The 23,626-nt window shown below is 42.7% G+C and overlaps 1 protein-coding gene across 3 annotated transcripts in view; it reads left to right on the top strand.

Moving 5' to 3' along the window:
* The window catches only part of QDPR (quinoid dihydropteridine reductase), a 57,360-nt gene that overhangs the window by 1,055 nt on the left and 32,679 nt on the right, over positions 1-23,626 (top strand). For 2 of the 3 annotated variants that reach the window (XR_009503336.1, XR_009503337.1), the window contains exons 2-7: positions 1,373-1,465; positions 12,614-12,710; positions 14,923-15,063; positions 19,065-19,173; positions 20,197-20,280; positions 22,775-22,902. Coding sequence is in view for 1 of the 3 variants with exons in the window: in XM_059923290.1 (XP_059779273.1) it covers positions 1,373-1,465; positions 12,614-12,710; positions 14,923-15,063; positions 19,065-19,173; positions 20,197-20,280; positions 22,775-22,880 (630 nt within the window). In the remaining 2 variants the exon portion in view is untranslated. Of the gene's footprint in view, positions 1-1,372; positions 1,466-12,613; positions 12,711-14,922; positions 15,064-19,064; positions 19,174-20,196; positions 20,281-22,774; positions 23,455-23,626 lie in introns of those variants that run through there. The other variant, XM_059923290.1, reaches the window with a different exon arrangement.

Below are 23,626 nucleotides of genomic sequence, written 5' to 3' on the forward strand. Positions count from 1 at the left end.
GGACCAGAGAGAAAGGGTGCCAGGGTTTTCTTCTTACTCACAGTCTGGTATAGGAATATGCTTCGAAGGATTCTAAATGCATCACCTTCCCACCATTTACCTGTCTTGGGGTATCTTCCCAGGTCTGCAGCCGTGGATGGTGGTGACAATGGGAACATTTAAGGACTGCCAGCCAAAGGCCAAGCACTGTGCTCCTACATACTTAGTTTCCTTTACTCTTTCCTGTAACTTTAATACAGGGCTCCTGTATCCACCTACATTATAGATACAAGGGCTGTGCTTCCTCCCGGTGGGGGCACTTTGGCCCTTTGACTTGGTGAATCTGCAGAGCTGATTTACCTGTGACTCTCTTGTCTTTCTCTGCCTTCCTTCCTGGGGGCTCCGGGAGGGCGGGGATAGAACCTTTTCTTTGTCTCAGTATCCGCCATGGCTGTGACACAGAAGTAGTGAGTGTTTTGAAAGGATGCTGTGTTCTTCAAAGCTTGTGGTGGAGATGCTTATCTCTGGGACCTTCAGACTCCCGGACCTTAGAGCTTTCTGAGTAAGAACCATGTGTCACCTGTGCCAGCAGCTATAGAATCTTACATTTCATTTAATTCTCACACTAACACCGTTCATTGTTGACAACCCCCATTTTACAGGTGAGGAACCTCTGCAGAGCGGGTGAGCGAGAAAGCCGCTCTAGGGCAGAACCAGGATTCAAAGCCTGATCTGATTTCCGAACCCGCAGTCATCCCTTTATGCTCTGGGACAGTGGTCGGAAAACTCCAGTTCTCCGTGGGTTGAATCCTGCCTGGCACCTTTTTTCATAGAGCCCAAGAGCTGGAAATAGTTCCCCATTTTTAAATGGTTGAAAAGAAATCAAAAGAAGAGTAATATTTTGTGACATGTGAACATTATATGAAATTCATAATTCAGTATCTGAAGTTTAATTGCCACAGAAGCCATGCTCATTCATTGATTCATTTACTGTTGTCTATGGCTGCTCTCCAGCTGTAATAGCAGAGTTGAGTAGTTGCAACAGAGGTTGTATGGTCAGCAAAGCCTAAAATATTTACTCTCTGGCTCTTTACAGAAAAGATTTGCAGACCCCTGGTCTAGGGGGTCTCTGCATGATCAGGGTTTGACTTTAAGAGGTGAGAGTGGAAGAGGAAGAGGTTTTTGGGGGCAGAATGGGCTAGCCTGGGGCTCAGTAAGGGGTACACTGGCTGAAGCCAGATGCCCTGCAAAGAGTGCGAGAGGTGGGTTGCTAGATCCTTTCTCTAGGGGGTTTTCATGTAAGCCTCTTATGTGCCTCCACTCCCCGAGTCCTGGGCATGGATCTTTAACAACTGACTGTCTCTTGACCGAAGCTGTTTTCTCCTTGATCCAGTGGGTCGCCAGCATCGACGTGGTGGAGAATGAAGAGGCCAGTGCCAGCGTCCTGGTTAAAATGACAGACTCGTTTACGGAGCAGGCTGACCAGGTAAGTCTAGAGAAGACTCTACCGTGCATGTGGTAGGGGAACGCTGGGGAGAGGGTTCCATCGGCTGTATGTTCTTCCTTTTTTTCAGGTGTTATTTCTCTAATTATGAAAGCCATTTGTGCTCATGGAGGGAAATTTGGAAAAAATGAAAAAAAAACAAAGATAAATAGCCCATAATTCATGTCTAGTTAGCTCACTAGTTAGTTCACATTTTGGCCCATTTTCTTGTCTTTCCTATGCGTACTATATGTTATTAGTTTTACAAGTTGAGATGAATTCGTATTTTATATGTTATGGTCAGCTTTGTTTTTAAAACTTAACCTTTAACTTAGATACTTATTCAGATCACTTAATAAAACCTGTGTTGACATGTAATTTTTCTTTGTGTGGATTGGTCACAGTTTGTTTAGTTTGCACTTCATTATACATTTAAGTTTTTTGCAAGGTTTTCTTTTTTTACCATTATCAAGAATACTGTGGTGAACTTCTTCGTCTCTATCTCTGATTATTTATTTAGCATACATTCTAAAAAGTGGGCTCCCCCCATTCAAAGCAAGAATACTAACAAAGCAGGTTGTTTCTAATTATAAAATTATAGGCTTACTGTAAAATAAGTCAAACAAAACTATACAAATATATAGGTAAATTGTGAAATACCCCTCTTTCTCTCTGTGATAGTGTCACTCCCCCCTCCCAGAAGGAAGCACTGTTAACAATTTGATGGATATCTTGGTATAAATATCTGAGATGCTCTTAAGCGGTTCTGCCTTTCTGAAAGAGCTGTTCCCACCAGCTGCATGAGGATGTGCTTTATATGGTTCTCATGCCAACCCTCAGCTATTTCTTATAACAAATTTTTAAAATTTTAAAAGTAGTGCATGTATGATGTAGAAAATACAGTAAAGCAAAAAGGAGAAGGAAATCATTTCTGTTCTCACGATGCAGTTAATATTTTGTTATATTTTCTTCCACTCCATTTCTCCAAACGTATACATGTATAAATCTAAAAATTTAAAAAAAATCCTGGGACTTCCCTGGCAGTCCAGTGGTTAAGACTCTGCGCTTCCACTGCAGGGGGCATGGGTTCGATCCCTGGTTGGGGAACTAAGATCCCGCATGCTGTACAGTGCGGCAAAAATCCCCCCAAAAACCCAAATAAATTATGACTATACTGTAACTGCTCATTTGCTCTTCCTAAAGCATCATGGTTTAGAATATAAGAACCCAGCTGACTTATTCCAAAATGTAGATTTTTGTTGTCCTTACTTTTTATAATATGCTCCCAATGTTTCCCATACTTAATGATATTATTGTCTTTAATGGACCTAATAGTAAAACTTGACGTGGCTTCGTTGTGTGTTAGACACCATACTAAGTGCCGTATTTGCATTTGCATTAACTCAATCTCTGTAAAACAGTTTCTTATTTTATCTTCCTTTTAGAAATGAGGAGTCTGAGGCGTAGAAGTCCCTGGTGTTTGCTCAAGGTCAAAGCTAGTAGGTGGCAGAGCTAGGATTTGAACCTGGGCAGTGGGGGTTTTGATGTCTGTGCTCTTAACTGTACCTTAAGTTGATTCTCAGCAAAATAGCTTCATGTGAATAAAGTAATGAAAACTAAAACCAAATGCTAGGGAGGCACCTGGGCTTGGATAGCAGCAACTCCTCCAGACGTGGTTCTCTGTAATCAGTGTCTCTCCTGCTCCTTTAGTTGCAGGTTTCTGATGTCTGTATCCCTTTCTGAATGTGAAGTTGTCCGCATCTGTGTCTTGACTATACAGTGCATCTTTACGATGAAGATTGGGAAATGCCTTCATTATTATAAGCTTAGCTTTTAACATCTTTAACCCCTCCTGTAGGAGACTCTCTCATCCCCCAGTCACTCAACTAAGAATTTCTGGACAAAAACATGACATCCAGTTTTTGTTTCTAAAGCTCCAGAAGAGGAAGTTCAATCCTAATACACGTAAAATTGGCCCCCTGGATTGGAAATTCATGATAACAGTGATAAGATGAAGAAGTGAGAGAAGTACTAAATCTTTAGAAAACTATTGGGCAGAAAGCAGAATTTAAGGGGAAGGAGTTTTAAAATGCCTCGTTTTAATTTTATTATAAAAATAAAAGACAGAGGTTGTAGAAAAACAAATCAAGCAGGTGCATTGTTGCTGCGGGCTCCATGATTCCCTAAAATGTAGAGAGCACAGGTTGTGTGCCTGTACAGAGGTCAGGGGAAATGAGCCAATTTCCTGCAGCTGGGATCTGGGCTCTTGGCAACAGGGTATGGCTTAGAAATCAAGGGAGGGACAGCCAGGGAACCAGGGTAACAGGAGAAAGGTCAACAAAAGCTAAGTCAGGATTAGTTGAGATACTTGCCAAGGGATGTTCAGGAATCTTCTTAAAATGAAAGCTTTAGGTATAGAATGTATGGAGAGGAAAGATTGGTTTCCATTGCCAAAGCAGTCTCTTTGGAAGAGTAATTGTTTTTTTCTTTTGGTTGGGTCTCATGGTTTGCAGGATCTTAGTTCCAGGGATTGAACCCGTGCCCTGTGTAGTGAAAGTGCGGAGTCCTAACCACTGGACCGCCAGGGAAGTCCCTTGAAAAAGTAATTTGAGGCTTGGAAATTGTTAGGGAAAGCAGTCAGAGACTGAAATGTTACTGCTGGGAGAATTACACCATTTACACTTAACACCATTGTGTTAAGTCTTAATAAGATTGATCTTAACAAAGCTATTGAGAGGCTGTGGTCCTTTCAGCCATTCCAGAAAAATATGGTATAGTGGTGAGCATAGCTGCCTTCCAGAAAAATATGGAAATGGGTCATGGGTAATGACCAGGGTTGTCTGTCTTGTCAGACTTTTGTTTTAATAAATTGTAACAAAAGGACATGTGTATGTTTTCAACACTTGAAACATTTTAATCAGACAGAAATAGAGAATTAAAATGAACCCCCATGTACTCATTATTTACCAACATTTTGCCATTGACTATTTTTTTTTTTTAAACATCTTTATTGAAGTATAATTGCCTTACAATGGTGTGTTAGCTTCTGCTTTATAACAAAGTTAATCAGTTATACATATACAATATGTTCCCATATCTCCTCCCTCTTGTGTCTCCCTTCCACCCTCCCTATCCCACCCCTCTAGGTGGTCACAAAGCACTGAGCTGATCTCCCTGTGCTATGCGGCTGCTTCCCATTAGCTCTCTATTTTACATTTGGTAGTGTATATATGTCCATGACACTCTCTCACACTGTCACATCTCACCCCACCCCCTCCCCATATCCTCAAGTCCATTCTCTAGTAAGTCTGTGTCTTTATTCCCGTCTTGCCACTAGGTTCTTCATGGCCTTTTTTTTTTTTCCTTAGATTCCGTATATATGTGTTAGCATACTGTATTTGTTTTTCTCTTTCTGACTTACTTCACTCTGTATGACAGACTGTAACTCCATCCACCTCATTACAAATACCTCCATTTCATTTCTTTTTACGGCTGAGTAATATTCCATTGTATATATGTGCCACATCTTCTTTATCCATTCATCTGTCGATGGACATTTAGGTTGCTTCCATGTCCTGGCTATTGTAAATAGAGCTGCAATGAACATTTTGGTACATGACTCTTTTTGAACTATGGTTTTCTCAGGGTATATGCCCAGTAGTGGGATTGCTGGATCGTATGGTAGTTCTATTTGTAGTTTTTTAAGGAACCTCCATACTGTTCTCCATAGTGGCTGTATCAATTTACATTCCCACCAACAGTGCAAGAGAGTTCCCTTTTCTCCACATCCTCTCCAGCATTTATTGTTTCTAGATTTTTTGATGATGGCCATTCTGACCGGTGTGAGATGATATCTCATTGTAGTTTTGATTTGCATTTCTCTAATGATTAATGATGTTGAGCATTCTTTCATGTGTCTGTAGGCCATCTGTATATCTTCTTTGGAGAAATGTCTATTTAGGTCTTCTGCCCATTTTTGGATTGGGTTGTTCGTTTTTTTGTTATTGAGCTGCATGAGCTGCTTGTAAATCTTGGAGATTAATCCTTTGTCAGTTGCTTCATTTGCAAATATTTTCTCCCATTCTGATGGTTGTCTTTTGGTCTTGTTTATGGTTTCCTTTGCTGTGCAAAAGCTTTTAAGTTTCATTAGGTCCCATTTGTTTATTTGTGTTCTTATTTCCATTTCTCTGGGAGCTGGGTCAAAAAGAATCTTGCTGTGATGTATGTCATAGAGTGTTCTGCCTATGTTTTCCTCTAAGAGTTTTATAGTGTCTGGTCTTACACTTAGGTCTTTAATCCATTTTGAGTTTATTTTTGTGCATGGTGTCAGGGAGTGTTCTAATTTCATACTTTTACATGTATCTGTCCAATTTTCCCAGCACCACTTATTGAAGAGGCTGTCTTTTCTCCACTGTATATGCTTGCCTCCTTTATCAAAGATAAGGTGACCATATGTGTGTGGGTTTATCTCTGGGCTTTCTATCCTGTTCCATTGATCTATATTTCTGTTTTTGTGCCAGTACCAAACTGTCTTGATTACTGTAGCTTTGTAATATAGTCTGAAGTCAGGGAGCCTGATTCCCCCAGCTCCATTTTTCGTTCTCAAGATTGCTTTGGCTATTCGGGGTCTTTTGTGTTTCCATACAAATTGTGAAATTTTTTGTTCTAGTTCTGTGAAAAATGCCAGTGGTAGTTTGATAGGGATTGCATTGAATCTGTAGATTGCTTTGGGTAGTAGAGTCATTTTCACGATGTTGATTCTTCCAATCCAGGAACATGGTATATCTTTCCATCTATTTGTATCATCTTTAATTTCTTTCATCAGTGTCTTATAATTTTCTGCATACAGGTCTTTTGTCTCCTTAGGTAGATTTATTCCTAGATATCTTATTCTTTTTGTTGCAATGGTAAACGGGAGTGTTTTCTTAATTTCACTTTCAGATTTTTCGTCATTAGTGTATAGAAATGCAAGAGATTTTTGTGCATTAATTTTGTATCCTGCTACTTTACCAAATTCATTGATTAGCTCTAGGAGTTTTCTGGTAGCATCTTTAGGATTCTCTATATGTAGTATCATGTCATCTGCAAACAGTGACAGCTTTACTTCTTCTTTTCCGATTTGGATTCCTTTTATTTCTTTGTCTTCTCTGATTGCTGTGGCTAACACTTCCAAAACTATGTTGAATGACAGTGGTGAGAGTGGGCAACCTTGTCTTGTTCCTGATCTTAGTGGAAATGGTTTCAGTTTTTCACCATTGAGGACAATGTTGGCTGTGGGTTTGTCATATATGGCCTTTATTATGTTGAGGAAAGTTCCCTCTATGCCTACTTTCTGCAGGGCTTTTATCATAAATGGGTGTTGAATTTTGTCGAAAGCTTTCTCTGCATCTATTGAGATGATCATATGGTTTTTCTCCTTCAATTTGTTAATATGGTGTATCACGTTGATTGATTTGCGTATACTGAAGAATCCTTGCATTCCTGGAATAAACCCCACTTGATCATGGTGTATGATCCTTTTAATGTGCTGTTGGATTCTGTTTGCGAGTAATTTGTTGAGGATTTTTGCATCTATGTTCATCAGTGATATTGGCCTGTAGTTTTCTTTCTTTGTGACATCTTTGTCTGGTTTTGGTATCAGGGTGATGGTGGCCTCGTAGAATGAGTTTGGGAGTGTTCCTCCCTCTGCAATATTTTGGAAGAGTTTGAGAAGGATAGGTGTTAGCTCTTCTCTAAATGTTTGATAGAATTCACCTGTGAAGCCTTCTGGTCCTGGGCTTTTGTTTGTTGGAAGGTTTTTAATCACAGTTTCAATTTCAGTGCTTGTGATTGGTCTGTTCATATTTTCTATTTCTTCCTGGTGCAGTCTCAGCAGTTTATGCATTTCTAAGAATCTGTCCATTTCTTCCAGGTTGTCCATTTTATTGGCGTAGAGTTGCTTGTAGTAATCTCTCATGATCTTTTGTATTTCTGCAGTGTCAGTGGTTACTTCTCCTTTTTCATTTCTAATTCTATTGATTTGAGTCTTCTCCCTTTTTCTCTTGATGAGTCTGGCTAATGGTTTATCAATTTTGTTTATCTTCTGAAAGAACCAGCTTTTAGTTTTATTGATTTTTGCTATTGTTTCCTTCATTTCTTTTTCATTTATTTCTGATTTGATCTTTATGATTTCTTTCCTTCTGCTAGCTTTGGGGTTTTTTTGTTCTTCTTTCTCTAATTGCTTTAGGTGCAAGGTTAGGTTGTTTATTCGAGATGTTTCCTGTTTCTTGAGGTAGGCTTGTATTGCTATAAACTTCCCTCTTAGCACTGCTTTTGCTGCGTCCCATAGGTTTTGGGTCGTCGTATCTCCATTGTCATTTGTTTCTAGGTATTTTTTGATTTCCCCTTTGATTTCTTCAGTGATCACTTCGTTATTAAGTAGTGTATTGTGTAGCCTCCATGTGTTTGTATTTTTTACAGATCTTTTTCTGTAATTGATATCTAGTCTCATAGCGTTGTGGTCGGAAAAGATACTTGATACGATTTCAATTTTCTTAAATTTACCAAGGCTTGATTTGTGACCCAAGATATGATCTATCCTGGAGAATGTTCCATGCGCACTTGAGAAAAATGTGTATTCTGTTGTTTTTGGGTGGAATGTCCTATAAATATCAATTAAGTCCATCTTGTTTAATGTATCATTTAAAGCTTGTGTTTCCTTATTTATTTTCATTTTGGATGATCTGTCCATTGGTGAAAGTGGGGTGTTAAAGTCCCCTACTATGATTGTGTTGCTGTCGATTTCCCCTTTTATGGCTGTTAGTATTTGCCTTATGTATTGAGGTGCTCCTATGTTGGGTGCATAAATATTTACAATTGTTATACCTTCCTCTTGGATCGATCCCTTGATCATTATATAATGTCCTTCTTTGTCTCTTGTAATAGTCTTTATTTTAAAGTCTATTTTGTCTGATATGAGAATTGCTACTCCAGCTTTCTTTTGATTTCCATTTGCATGGAATATCTTTTTCCATCCCCTCACTTTCAGTCTGTATGTGTCTCTAGGTCTGAAGTGGGTCTCTTGTAGACAGCATATATATGGGTCTTGTTTTTGTATCCATTCAGCCAGTCTGTGTCTTTTGGTGGGAGCATTTAATCCATTTACGTTCAAGGTAATTATCGATATGTATGTTCCTATTCCCATTTTCTTAAATGTTTTGGGTTTGTTATTGTAGGTGTTTTCCTTCTCTTGTGTTTCTTGCCTAGAGAAGTTCCTTTAGCATTTGTTGTAAAGCTGGTTTGGTGGTGCTGAACTCTCTCAGCTTTTGCTTGTCTGTAAAGGTTTTAATTTCTCCATCACAACTGAATGAGATCCTTGCTGGGTAGAGTAATCTTGGTTGTAGGTTTTTCTCCTTCATCACTTTAAGTATATCCTGCCACTCCCTTCTGGCTTGCAGAGTTTCTGCTGAAAGATCAGCTGTTAACCTTATGGGGATTCCCTTGTGTGTTATTTGTTGTTTTTCCCTTGCTGCTTTTAATATGTTTTCTTTATATTTAATTTTTGACAGTTTGATTAATATGTGTCTTGGCGTGTTTCTCCTTGGGTTTATCCTGTATGGGACTCTCTGTGCTTCCTGGACTTGATTAACTATTTCCTTTCCCATATTAGGGAAGTTTTCAACTATAATCTCTTCAAATATTTTCTCAGTCCCTTTCTTTTTCTCTTCTTCTTCTGGGACCCCTATAATTCGAATGTTGGTGCGTTTAATGTTGTCCCAGAGGTCTCTGAGACTGTCCTCAGTTCTTTTCATTCTTTTTTCTTTATCCTGCTCTGCAGTAGTTATTTCCACCATTTTATCTTCCAGGTCACTTATCCTTTCTTCTGCCTCAGTTATTCTGCTATTGATCCCATCTAGAGTATTTTTAATTTCATTTATTGTGTTTTTCATCGTTGCTTGGTTCCTCTTTAGTTCTTCTACGTCCTTGTTAAATGTTTCTTGCATTTTGTCTATTCTATTTCCAAGATTTTGGATCATCCTTACTATCATTATTCTGAATTCTTTTTCAGGTAGACTACCTATTTCCTCTTCATTTGTTAAGTCTGGTGTGTTTTGACCCTGCTCCTTCATCTGCTGTGTGTTTTTCTGTCGTCTCATTTTGCTTATCTTACTGTGTTTGGGGTCTCCTTTTCACAGGCTGCAGGTTCGTAGTTCCCGTTGTTTTTGGTATCTGTCCCCAGTGGGTAAGGTTGGTTCAGTGGGTTGTGTAGGCTTCCTGGTGGAGGGGACTATTGCCTGTGTTCTGGTGGATGAGGTTGAATCTTGTCTTTCTGGTGGGCACGTCCACGTCTGGTGGTGTGTTTTGGGGTGTCTGTGTCCTTATGATTTTAGGCAGCCTCCCTGCTAATGGATGGGGCTGTGTTCCTGTCTTGCTAGTTGTTTGGCATAGGGTGTCCAGCACTGTAGCTTGCTGGTCGTTGAGTGAAGCTGGGTCTTGATGTTGAGATGGAGATCTCTGAGAGATTTTTGCCGTTTGGCATTACGTGGAGCTGGTAGGTCTCTTGTGGACCAGTGTCCTGAAGTTGGCTCTCCCACCTCAGAGGCACAGCCCTGATGCCTGGCTGGAGCACCAAGAGCCTTTCATCCACACAGCTCAGAATATAAGGGAGAAAAATATAGAAAGAAAGAAAGAGGATAAAATAAAATAAAATAAAGCTATTATAATAAAAAATAAGAAAAAAAATTATTAAGAGTAAATGTATTCAGAAAAAAATTTTTTTTAACTTTTAAAAATAGATTCATTAATTTTTATAGTAAAAAATAAGAAAAAAATTTTTAAGAAAAAAATTTATTAAGAAAAAAAAATTTTAATTTTTTAAAATAAAAAATATGAAAAAACTTATTAAAAATTTTTTTAATTTCTAAAAATAGAAAGTATGGAAAAAATTATTAAGAAAACATATATTAGGAAAAAAAATTTTTTTTAATTAAAAAAAAAAAAAAAAAAAATGGACGGACCTAACCCTAGGTCTAATGGTGAAAGCAAAGCTATTCAGACAAAATCTCACCCAGAAGCATACACATATACACTCACAAAAAAAAAGGAAAAGGGGAAATTAATATATCCTGCTCCTAAAGTCCACCTTTTGAATTTGGGATGATTCGTTGTCTATTCAGGTATTCAACAGATGCAGGCACATCAAGTTGTTTGTGGAGCTTTAATCCGCTGCTTCTGAGGCTGCTGGGAGAGATTTCCCTTTCTCTTCTTTGTTCGTACGGCTCCCAGTGTTCAGCTTTGGATTTGGACCTGCCTCTGCGTGTAGGTCGCCTGAGGGCGTCCGTTCCCCAGACAGAACGGGGTTAAAGGAGCAGCTGCTTCGGGGGCTCTGGCTCACTCAGAGCGGTACGGTGGAGGCGGGGCGAGCCTGCGGCGTCAGAGGCGTCGTGACGTTGCAGCAGCCTGAGGTGCCGTGTGTTCTCCCGGGGAAGTTGTCCCCGGATCACGGGAGCCTGGCAGTGGCGAGCTGCACCGGCTCCCGGGAGGGGCGGTGTGGAGAGTGACCTGTGCTCGCACACAGGCTTCTTGGTGGCGGCAGCAGCAGCCTTAGCGTCTCTTACCAGTCTCTGGGGTCCGCGCTGATGGCCGAGGCTCGCGCCCGTCTCTGGGGTCCGCGCTGTTAGCCGCGGCTCGCGCCCGCCTCTGGAATTCGTCTAGGCGGCGCTCTGAATCCCCTCTCCTTGCGCACCGGGAAACAAAGAGGCAAGAAAAAGTCTCTTGCGTCTTCGGCGGCTGCAGACCTCCTCTCCGGCTCCCTCCCGGCTCGCCGCGGCACGCCAACCCCTTCAGGCTGTGTTCACGCCGCCAGCCCCAGTCCTCTCCCTGCAATCCAACCGAAGCCCGCGCCTCAGCTCCCAGCCCCGCCCGCCCCGGCGGGTGAGCAGACAAGCCTCTCGGGCTGGTGAGCGCTGCTCGGCGCTGAGCCTCTGTGCGGGAATCTCTCCGTTTTTCCCTCTGCGCCCCTGTTGCTGTGGGATCCGCGCTGATAGCCGCGGCTCGCACCCGTCTCTGGATTTCGTTTAGGCAGCGCTCTGAATCCCCTCTCCTTGCGCGCTGCGAAACAAAGAGGCAAGAAAAAGTCTCTTGCCTCTTCGGCAGCTGCAGACTTTTTCCCGGACTCCCTCCAGGCTAGAACCAAAGCCCGAGCCTCAGCTCCCAGCCCCCGCCCGCCCCGGCGGGTGAGCAGACAAGCCTCTCGGGCTGGTGAGTGCTGGTTGGCGCCGAGCCTCTGTGCGGGAGTCTTTCCGCTTTGCCCTCCGCACCCCTGTGGCTGCGCTCTCCTCCGCGGCTCCGAAGCTTCCCCCCTCTGCCACCCGCAGTCTCTGCCCGCAAAGGGGCTTCCTAGTGCCTGGAAACCTTTCCTCCTTCACGGCTCCCTCCCACTGGCGCAGGTCCCGTCCCTATTCTTTTGTCTCTGTTATTTCTTTTTTCTTTTACCCTACCCAAGTACGTGGGGATTTTCTTGCCTTTTGGGAGGTCTGACGTCTTCTGCCAGCGTTCAGTGGGTGTTCTGTAGGAGCAGTTCCACGTGTAGATGTATTTCTACTGTATCTGTGGGAAGGAAGGTGATCTCCGCGTCTTACTCTTCCGCCATCTTGCCTCTACTCCGAGACACTGCCATTGACTATTTTTTATTGCTTTTTAAAAAAAATAATTTCTCTTTGGCTTTTTTTTTCTTGGAGTTGCAGTTAATGGGATGCTTGTATTCCAAGGAGAGTAGAATTGATTATTTCAGATTATGATTCTGTGATTTGCAAAGAAAGTCGGCAAAGAAGTATACCAGAAGGCTAGCTGTAGGCAGTGAAGCCCTAGGTGATTTTTTTTTAAAACTTTTCCTACTTTATTTATTGTTTTATTCCAGGGATGCATATGTCTCCACCTTTAGATGTTCAGAAGAAGACTAGGTTGCTTTATAAGAATCACACTGAAATGTAGTCGAGCTTCACTATCCAAATGTCCATTATAAATTGGTCCTGCATCTTATTTTCAAAGTATTAATTGCCAGGTACTGTGAACTGACTTAAAAAGAAGTGAAAAATAAATGGAGGTGACTGTGAAGGTGTCAGCCTGTTGAGGTTTACCTGACTGTGCATCTTCCTGACCCTTTTATTTCAGGTGACCGCTGAGGTTGGAAAGCTCTTGGGTGCAGAGAAGGTGGACGCGATCCTTTGTGTGGCTGGAGGATGGGCTGGGGGCAATGCCAAGTCCAAGTGTGAGTCCTTTTCTGAGTTAGTCATTTTGCTCTTCTCTTTGTCCAGGTGCGTGTGGATGGGTCTGTACTATCTGTCAGGTCACATGTTTTCCTGTATGTCTCCCAGAAGCTTTACCGTAGCTGTGAGGTAGAGATCAACACCCCGTTTTACAGATAAAGAAAAAACTTCCCATAGAAGGGGGTTAGGGCAGAGGGACCTTGAGATTGACGTTTAAAAAAGAGACAAAATGAAATCAGCATTGTTTCTACCCCAGTCTTTCAGGGCTTGTTACTGGGAGTTGGGGGATGTGAATGGAATGGAGAAATCATTCTGAAGATCAAAAGGACTCAAAACTGAGCTTTTGTTAAAGCTGAGTATATTTTCCATTTTTATTATGAACATTTTCAGATATACAGGAAAGTTGAAAGAACAGTTCAACGCACACCCTTATGTCCTCCGTCTAGATTCAATACTTGTTAACATTTGCTATACTTGCATTCTCTTGCTTTCTTACATGTGTGTCCTCTGTGTGTGTATTTTTTTGTTGTTTTTGATCATTTGAAAGTAATTTGACACTTCACTATATTTCAACATGCGCCTCCAAAGATGAAGCCATTCTCCCACGTTATCGTAACACCATTCTCATACCTAAGAAAATTAACAGTGATTCTATAAGATTAATAGTATCAGCTCATGTTCTGATTACCTCAGTTTATTCCATATCTTTCATAGTTGTTTTCTCTAAATTTGTTCCAGTCAGGGTTTATGTACTGCATTTTATTGTTGTTTTTAGTCTGTTTATCTAGAATGTTTTTTTTTGCCTGTGACAGACTTGGCAGGTCCAGGGCAGTTTTCATATAGACTGTCCCCCACACTGAATTTGTCAGACTGTTTCTTTAAGGTATCATTTACCTTGTTCCTCTGTCCCTGGTATTTCCTGTGAACTGGAAGGTAGGTCTAGAGGCTGGCTTAGATTCAGGTTAAATATTTTGAGGTGAGAATGCTTCCTGAGTGATGTGGACTTCATGCTGCATCACATAGGGAGCTTACCATGTCACGTGGCCTTCTATATCTGGAGTGGTGCCAAATTTCATGCTTGGTTAAGGTGGTAAGCTGATAGATTTCCATCATAAAGCTTCATTTTTCTGTTTGCAATTGTAAGTGAGCTATGGGATGGTACTTTGTCATCGTGTATGAATATCCTGTTCCCAAACACCTTGAGAACCCCAAATTCCCAAAACCTAATGGTTATAAGCATCCATTGGTAATCTCTACCTGAGTCAGTCATCCCACTGGGGATTGGAAAATGGTAGTTTTCTAATTCTGTCATTCCTTCTACATTTATCAGCCAAAGCCATTTAAAAAGGAGTTGATTTTCTGTGAACCACACTTAAATTTGAAATTGGTATTTTGTGTGGTGATCAGGTTGGCAAAACACCCTGATGGCCTTTTGTGTATTTTGGTAACAAGAAGTGATAAATGTGGGTCCGTCCATTTTTTTTTTGTAGTTCTTTTTAGCAGGGAAATGCAGTACCTTGGTTGTCACCTACTGAAGACCCCTCCTCCTGTATCAAGAGGGCTCTCTTTCTGGGTCATGGGTGCAGCTTCACTGGGTTCTGTGTGTCCTGTGAGGGAGGAAGGGGACAACTGTTCAGCTGGTGATGTGACACTCCTTACCACTTATTCCTCTTCACGTCTCTGGAAGGCCAGAGGGTTAAAGCAACTGCAGAATGGTTGTTATTTCAGCTTTTTTTAAAAGAGTCTTTAAAGCTGGCATTAAACTTTCAGCCATAAAAAATGAAATCAGCATTGTTTCTACATTGTTTCAATGTAGCTGCATAAAAGCCCTCTTTATGTCCAGATGGTAATAATCCCTGAGCTTTTTATCACAGATGAAACCTGACTTAGATATATAGGTTCTAATTATAGATCTAATGCCCTTTATAAAGTAGGGCAATGTTTGAATTCAAGCCAGTCCTGCATATTTGTCAACAGTCCTCATTTATTGGCTGACGTTTACCAGTTTACAGGTGAGGAAGTTGAGACTCAGGTGATCATGTGGCCTGGATTCGAACCCGTGTCTCTGACCGCAAGCCCTGGGCTGTTTGTATTAGATCTCCTTGCAGACACAGAGTGGCCGTGAGGGCTTCCTGGAGTGTCGGGCGCCGTGAGTCGAGCTCACCTGTCATTTTCTTCCCTGTGAATGCTCACCTCATGTGTTTCTTTGCTCAGCTCTCTTTAAAAACTGTGACCTGATGTGGAAGCAGAGCATGTGGACGTCGACCATCTCCAGCCACCTGGCCACCAAGCACCTCAAGGAAGGAGGCCTCCTGACCTTGGCAGGGGCCAAGGCCGCCCTGGATGGGACTCCGGGTGAGCCTCCATTTCCCTGTCTGTGAAATGGGAATGCTGACACTTGCTCGCTGGGGTTGCTGGACACTTCTGTGAGATGAGGACTCTTAAAGCCCTTTACCGTCTCAGGTGCTTTACAGTTTGATGGATTTTGCTTCCTTTTAGGCCCAGATTTTTTTAGGGGAAAAACTCCTGATCTTTTCATTTGCATTGTCCTCATGTTCGCGGTGGTGAAGGACCGCTGTAATCTGGCAGCCCCTCATCTTGTTTATTTATCTGTGATGCACCCAGGGAATGAATGGTGTTGCAGTAGCTATCAGCTAGGTAATAGTCACATTGTGTTCATGTGTCCCAAGGATAGTGTGAGCTGTAGAGCGAGAGACGCTGAGGTAGATTCTTCACCGTAGCTGTGTGGCCTAGAACAAATCATTTGTTCTCTTTGATGACATTTCTGCTGTAGTTTCCTTAATTGTAATATAGTGACAGTAATATCTACCTTGAAGAGTAGTTATAAGGTGTTAGAGGTATTAATATGTACAAAGTGCCCAGCACATGGTAAGTCTTATTATATATTCTCATTTAATCCTGGGGTAGAGGTCATTATTATCTTTTTCATTTTACAGATAAGGAAACTAAAACTTAGAGAGGGTAAGTAATTTGTCTGGGTTATGCAAAAAATAAGTTGCAAACGTACATTGAATTGAAACCCTGATCATTTTTAAATTCTGTGCTTTTTTGTTACATCATGCAGATCCAAGTTCCCTTTGCATTTTGTACGCCCTGTGTTAGCTTGCTAGGGTTGCCATAACAAAGTACCACAGACTGGGTGGCATAAGTATTTTCTCACAGTTCTGGAGGCTACAAGTTCAAGATCAAGGTGTCAGGAGGGTTGCTTTCTTCTGAGGCCTCTCTCCTTGGCTTGTGGATGGCTGTCTTCTCCCTGTGTCTTTGTCCTCCCTCTGTGTTTGTCTGTGTCCAAATTGCCTCTTCTTAGAAGTATACCAGTCATATTGGATTAGGGCCCACCCTAATGACCTCATTTTAACTTAATTAACTTCCGTCTCCAAATACAGTCACATTCTGAGGTATGGGGGTTAGGACTTCAATATCTGAATTTGGCTGGGAGGCACAATTCAACCCATCACTCTCCCTTTGGGATCGGGCTAAAAGAATTTAAGCAGGGGGTCAGGGAGTTAGCACAGGGAGGCAGAAACTGTCTTTATCTCGACTACCTACATTGAACTCTTCTTAAAAAAAGGGGGGGGGAGCTTTTTTGGGATCTCTTTAGTAAGTGGTAGAAACCTTGAGCACCTTTTTCGATTTTAATGTAACTAACTTAACTGTGAGGCTCTTACAAATTAATAATTTCTTGCCACTCATTTTCTCATGTTTCTCAGAGCATGTGATCTTACAAGTCCATGGCTATTGCAATGATTAAAGCTGTGCATATGTTAGATGCTAGTTTGGTTAAGATCTGATTTTTATTAAAGGTGACATAGAGCAGAGGTACTAGAAAGTAAATAGAGAAATGAGTAATAGCTTGACATTGAAAAAAACCCTAGGACTGAAAGACTAATTTTTCTGAAGGGCAAAACAGTCTTCTACTTGCCTTTGGCTTGTAAATATCATTCTTTGCTTATAGTTTCAGATACTGATTAAGACTATGGGATCTGGAACTACACGGGTTGGTTTTGTATTGTGGTTTTGCCATTTAGTTGCTGTGCGATATTTGGCAAGTTACTTAACCTCTCTGAACCTCAGTTTTGTCATCTGTAAAATGAAGGTAAATAGTAATACGTCCTTTATATGGTAGTTGTGACTTGTAAACATCTTAATGGATGTAAATGGTTTAGAAAAGGTATTAGAATCAGTAATAAATGTGAACTATTATTATTATTTACTCCAGGCTTACTTTTGCTCAGTTACTCTTGCTTCAGATGTTAATAAATTTGTTCATCTTTCAGCTCATTAGTTAGATGTTGTTAAATTTGAGTCATGAAATCTTTTAACTGATTCGGACCCCAGAAAAATCTGGGGAAATCTGTGAAAGCAGGTGATGAACAGGCTTAAGAGTCCTTCAAACCCAAGAAGACTTGTTCAAAAATAGAAAGTTTTTCACTTGGGAAGATACTGAGAAAACCCTCACCCTCCTATTTCCAAGGTTGTATTTGTAGACTGTCCACTGGAGCATAAACTGTATCGAAGTGATGGTGATCACTTTTGTTTACCATTTAAGGATCTGTTTTATGTTTGGAAATCAGTCCTTAGGGACTACACTGATCATTTTGTAATTGGAGAGACAGTTTTTATCTTCTTAATGAAATGCATTTTTTTCCATATCTTGCCAATGATGCCCTTACCCGCATTGTGTAGAATTCTGTGGAATTAAACCATTAGGGCTGCTGGCTGCTTGTTTCTTTCTACATCTCATTCCCTGCTTTCATGCTGTTTGAGTGGAATGAAGAGAGAGTCCCAGGAGTTTGCTGGGGACAGGGGCTGAACGAATGAGATTCATGCACCGGTTTATTTTAATTACTGTTAGATCTTCCTGCCATTGTTGGCCTCCTGGCCCTAATTAAACAGAGAAGCCAGGTTTGGTGAAATATTCTTCTTGTACTTCTAAATAACTTTTTGAAACCTTGACCCTCTTTTGCAATTTGAGGTTACTGTGGAAGCTGTTCAGTGATTGGTTTCTTGGCTGGGCTGTGAGCCCCACCTCCCCCTGGACCTCTGATGCCTCCTCAGTTGTTATTCTTTAAACAGCATGCCTGCTGGGGTTTTTAAGGGCGCTGCTGACCTTTGGAAGTAGTGGTTTTCCGAAGGTGGAGGGGTGTTGACAGCAATTAACCATTCTTTGTTACTGTGATAGCTGCATTTAGTGCACCTACAGCTGGGTGCTGTGGGGAACTTTGGAGAGGAGAGAGACCTCGTTTGCCATGTGTCTGGGGGAGTCATACGGAACCCTGTCCTAATAAGCTATTGTATTCAATATATAGACTGGATAAACAGCAAGGTCCTACTGTGAAGCACAGAGAACTATATTCAACATCCTGTAATAAACCATAATGGAAGAGAATATTAAAAAAAGAATGTATATAGATGTATAACTGAATTACTTTGCTGCACAGCAGAAATTAACACATTGTAAATCAACTACTTCAATAAAAAAAGGCATGCCTTACTTCTGTCAGCAAGCATTTGCTGACTGGTGGGAGGAAAGGAAGGCTAATAGGTAGCTAGTATGCCCATATGTCACAGTTGCTCAAATGGTATACTTTATTTTTTGGCTGTGCTGCGTGGCTTGTGGGATCTTAGTTCCTGGACCAGGGATCGAACTTGTGCCCCACGCAGTGGTAGCGTGGAGTCCTAACCCTGGACCGCTAAGGAATTTCCCCAGATGGTATGCTTTAAACAAGGAGTTGGACTCCGGGGCATAGCACTTCTATTAATTTGATGGGAAACACTTATGGAAGTCCTACCCTGTCCTGAGCCTAGAATTAAGTACTTTATCCCCATTTTACAGATGGGATAACTGAGGATTAGAAAGGTTTTTGAGAACCCGCCTGGATTTCTTTAGTGGTAAGTGGAAGAGCTGGGCTTTGAACCTGCGCAGCCTGACTCTAAAGCCTGCGCTTCAAATGACTGCTCGGTTTTGCTGACCCATTGGGCACCCAGGGTGGGTGTGTGCAGGCTGCTCACAAGCAGTTGTCGATACAAGGGTTCAGAACTCGCGTGGCTTTTAACCTCTCCATTGGCCTCGGTGCGAGTCTGTGTGTGAGCCTGGGCATATTACTCACCCTGTCCGAGCCTCCGTTTCCTTAGCAATAAAAATAGCATTAACCTCATGGCTTCTGTGATAAATGTTAAGTGCCAGGCAAATAGAAGGTTACGTCCCTTCCACTTTCTCTCCATGGACGTCCCTGGTTCTCTTTTCCCGGCCTCCTCTGGACCTTGGTGTGGTGTTCTTTGGACATACCAGTGGCGGCCAGTGGTCACTGAAATGTTTTCTCCTTATTTCCCAGGGATGATTGGCTATGGCATGGCCAAGGGTGCGGTTCACCAGCTTTGCCAGAGCCTGGCCGGGAAGGACAGCGGCATGCCGTCTGGGTCTGCTGCCATCGCCGTGCTCCCGTAAGTCTCCCCCATCTCTGCCCCACGGCTGAGAGTTCACATGTGTCCTAGAGTCACTCTACACCAGGGGCGCGTGTGTGCCGTCACCTTGGCTTCTGAAATTCACCAGAGGCCCTGAAGATACCTGTTTAGGTTTTGGATTATCCTGGGCTTTCCAGAATGGTTGCTTGGCTGATGGGATGGGTCTCTCTTGCTTCTGTCTTTCTTGTTTTCTTTCCTTTCTTCTATCCGTCCCTCCCTCCCTCCTTGTTAAAAAATAGCTTACACATTTAATTTTATTATTTGTAGTTCTGTCTTTCAAGTCATTATAAGGTCGGTGTGGAAGAGAGACTGTATTAGGTTTGTGGGATGGGGGAGGGGGAACTTGGGGAAGAATCTGGGAAACTATGGGGAGACGTTTCTGGAGGGATTCCAGGACCAAATGGCTTGTTTCTTAGCTGTGGTCCTATAAAGAGGATGTCTGTCTGCTAGGGGACTGGGCTGTCCACGTATTCATTTGTGGGCTTCTGTGATTCTGTGACTTGGTCTCACAGCTATTTTGAATGATTTCTGAGGCCTAAAGGTTCTTGGGAAAGTCATACATATCTGAATTCTGTATTCCCTTGCTGAAAATTAGAAGATTTCATGGAAAACAGCCACAAAATGAAGGAAGAGGCTGTCTTTTCCCCATATTTAAAGGAATATTATGATTACACTTACAAAACCTGAGAAATGAGTCTGCCACATTTTAGGGAGTGAACGGAGACATAAACAGCAGAACAGTTTACTTTAGTAAAGACACTGTTTCAGAAAAAAGGCAAAACATGGCCCTTTCATTTTGTTCCTGTCTGCCTGAAGGGTGAGTTCTGAAGCGCTTGGCTGAGTCAGGCTGGGATGTGATCTCTGTAACCGTGGACGGCTTCCTGGCCTCTCTCTGATTATCTTCGTGTGATCTCTCCACGTACTTTCCTGGCCAAGGAGGACCTCGCAGCTGTTGTTCTGAGGGGGAGGCACATGTGACACGCTTATCTCTGTGCTCCGCAGGGTTACCCTGGACACACCGATGAACAGGAAATCAATGCCTGAGGCCGACTTCAGCTCCTGGACGCCCTTGGAATTCCTAGTCGAGTGAGTATCACAATCATTTCAGTGACTCAGCAGCTTCCATTCTCTGCCTGTTGTGGGAGAAAGGACAGGCCCATGTTCTCTTGGCTTATCAGCCTGGGTGGTTCGTGAGGGCCTGACCTCCGAGGGCACCTTGCACCTCATTGTCAATGTCACGGGGTGGAGAGGTTGATGGTGCCGACCTGAATCCTGGCTCCTCCACCCACCAGCTGGCCAATCGGAGCATGTTGTTTAACTGCTCTAGGCCTCAACTTCCCCATCTGTATAATGGGGGTCGGTGATAATTGTTAGGAGGGTAAGACGTGGAAGTGTGTGCCAAGGTCTCAGCACTGTGTGTGACCCATAGCAGGGCTGGGTAAGCCTGGAGCCTGTAAACCGTGTTCTGTCTGTTAAAGAGGAGCAGCTGCATGGAGTCAGCCGCTGATCTAGGTGGAACATCTGGGCCCACATGCCTGCATTAGTGCCAAGCCACAAACCCACAGGAAGCATCCTTTGTCCCTGAAATCACATTCAGCCCTTTGTGAGTATGGGTGGCACCGGAAGTTCACAGAGAGAGTGCGCTCTTTTGTGTTTGCCTAGATCTCAGTTTCCCGCACTTCTCTATTTAAGGGGGTGTTAAGCACGTGTTCACTGAGCACCCACTCGGGTCAGGGGCTCTGCTGGGCCCGGGGACGATGAGGAATAAGATGCAGGCCCTGCCTTCATGCAGTGGGGACGGACTCGCCCAGCAGAGCTAGTGAGCGGCTTTGACGGCTGTTTGCACAGGATGTTTCTAAAGCTTGGGCTGAGAAGAAGCTTGCTTCTGGCCTGAGGTTACATCTTATTTAAATGGAATTGGGAGATATTTGGGACTTTTATGTTTGGAACAAGCACTTACATGCCAGGCACCGTTTAAGCACTTCATAACCATGATCTTATTAAATGCTCATAGCAGGTCTGTGAGGGAGGTGCCGTCGTCTTTATTTAAGGTTTGGGGGCTCGGAGGCATGGGGAGTGTGGGCCTAAGGAACTTGCCCAGGGTCGCACAGCAGAGCCAGGATCTGACCCGGGCAGTGTGGCTGCAGAGCCCTCGGTCTTAACCACTGTCCCGACAGTTACTCCTGTCTTTGCCGGGTATCGTGCTTAATGCTGGATTTGCAAAAGAAAAAAAAAAATTGAAGTTGTGGAAGGAACAACGCTTGAATGGTGTTTGCATTTGAGTTTCTTTTTAAAGGCCACTACTGCCAGCAATTCTTGACAGAGACATTGACCCAGGACCCTAGATGGAACATCTGGGGCCACGTGTGTAAATCAGTGCTGGGCCACGACTGACAGAGGGTGGGCTGGGACAGCCATGCCTTGCCCCAGAAATCATGCTCACCCATTTGTGGTATTTGAAAACTCACGTGACAAGTTGACATAAAGTTGACTTTGCAATGTCTGTGAGCATGTTACCCTCTTGGCTGTCCATGGTTAGAATGGCGTTCTCTCCCACCCACTCCAGACGGCTGATGAGGAGGAGGGAGAAGTAAGACCATTTATTAACCTGCCTAAGTAACACATATGCCTCTGCACATCCAGCTGTGACTGGTCTCCTTCAGAGCTGTCCCCTGAGCCCTGCCCCCAGAGACGGCTCAGGACACATGACAGTACCTTAGGGAGTTGGAGAAGCACTTGGATTTTTGAGCCCACGTGACTTCCCTTCACTTGTTCAACCCCCAGAGTGGGAGGTCGAATGACTGGACAGCTAAACGTCAGCTGTGGTCCAACAGGTTACTTATCTGCATTAAAGATCCCGGGAGCTCCTGAGAGTTCTCCGGCGAAGGAAGGGCCAAGGTCCCACCTGGGGTTTGTGGGAGGGGATGGTATACTCAGCACCAAGAGTAAATATTTTAAAAATGATCAGCTACTTGTTAAACCTTGTGAATTCCTTGTGCCCTTTTTCATTCCTCTCTTCTTAGACGAGGTCTCCCGTCTTCCCCAGGCAGGCACGGTTGGTTGCCCCTCCCCACAGAGTTGGTTGTTAAATTCCCCATTCCAACACCGAACGCGTTTTATTGTAATAGTCTGTTTTTTCATCTTTTTCCATTGCTTGGCACAGCTGTGGGCGCTCCATAAATATTTGTTAACAAAAAAAATAATAAATTTTTTCTCTTTCTTCATAAATTCTGGGAAGTGATCTAACGAAGTGTAAAGTATTGTGCCCATGTCTATCTCTTAGAATGTACTAATTAAAATCTTTTTTAATCACATAAAATCGTACCACTGTGTTATAAAGGATTCCAACAATGCAGAAAAATAGCAAAATGAAAACGTTGTGAAATCTAGCCACTCAGGAATTAGAAGGAGTAAAGTTCTGAAATCATCAGGGACCTAGGTTTGTGTCCATGAGGTCTTAGAGGCTTTTTTACAGCTGCTGCTGTGCCCTCACCCCCCACCCGCCCAACCAGTAATGTGACTCTAAGCATGTGTCCAGATTTTTCCTTTTAAAATGTAAAGCTTCTCTTCTTTGTTCTAGAACCTTCCATGACTGGATCACAGAGAAAAACCGACCAAGCTCAGGAAGCCTAATCCAGGTGGTAACCACAAAGGGAAGGACGGAGCTTACCCCAGCGTATTTTTAAGCTACGTTTCATTGCCTGTGAGGTGCCTGTCAGAAAAGTCATTAATCTATTAGCGTGGCCACATCCGGCCTTGCATTTTCTGTAATCCTGTTCATGGTACAAGACAGTGAGTCCTATCTTTCTCTCATCTAATGTGCATTTGTTCTCCTAGGACAGTGTAACAGGTTTATGTGAAATAAAAACATGTGGATCCCACAGATAGATAGCACTGTCAGTCTGTGTTAACCACGGAATTTAGGAGGTCTCAGGACGGCCCCCTCCGCTTCAGCGTCATGTTGAATTGCTTTTGAGGCTCTCTTTCTGTGTCCCTGCCAGTGGCTGTGTCGACCTGACTAGTTCAGAGATTTGTTGGGTCAGGGACATTTGGACCCTGAGTTATTTTTGAATGTTATGTTTATGTCACAGCCATAGTTTTTGTAGCCTCGAATTAAACTGCCATAAAACTCTTTCTGTAGTGTAAGCAAAATCCTGTGGACTCTGTTAAGGTACCTTTTTCCTGTGCATTTGCCAAGTGCGCAAGAGAACTACTTGTGATTGTTTGGAGTTTATCTTCTTAATAAATGGACTTCATTTACTGTGTTGTCTTTAATCAAAACGCATCTTATAAACAGTCATAGATGAAGGTACTAGAATCACAGGCTGCTAGTGGTCTTCAGCCTGATGTTCTCGAAAAGGGGGGTGAATTCAAATCCTGAAGTAAGTGTTCTCAGCACAGTGACAGAGGCACGTTTCCTTCTTGGACGTTT

This window comes from Balaenoptera ricei, chromosome 5, assembly GCF_028023285.1.
Source record: "Balaenoptera ricei isolate mBalRic1 chromosome 5, mBalRic1.hap2, whole genome shotgun sequence".
Taxonomy (NCBI): Eukaryota; Metazoa; Chordata; class Mammalia; order Artiodactyla; family Balaenopteridae; genus Balaenoptera; species Balaenoptera ricei.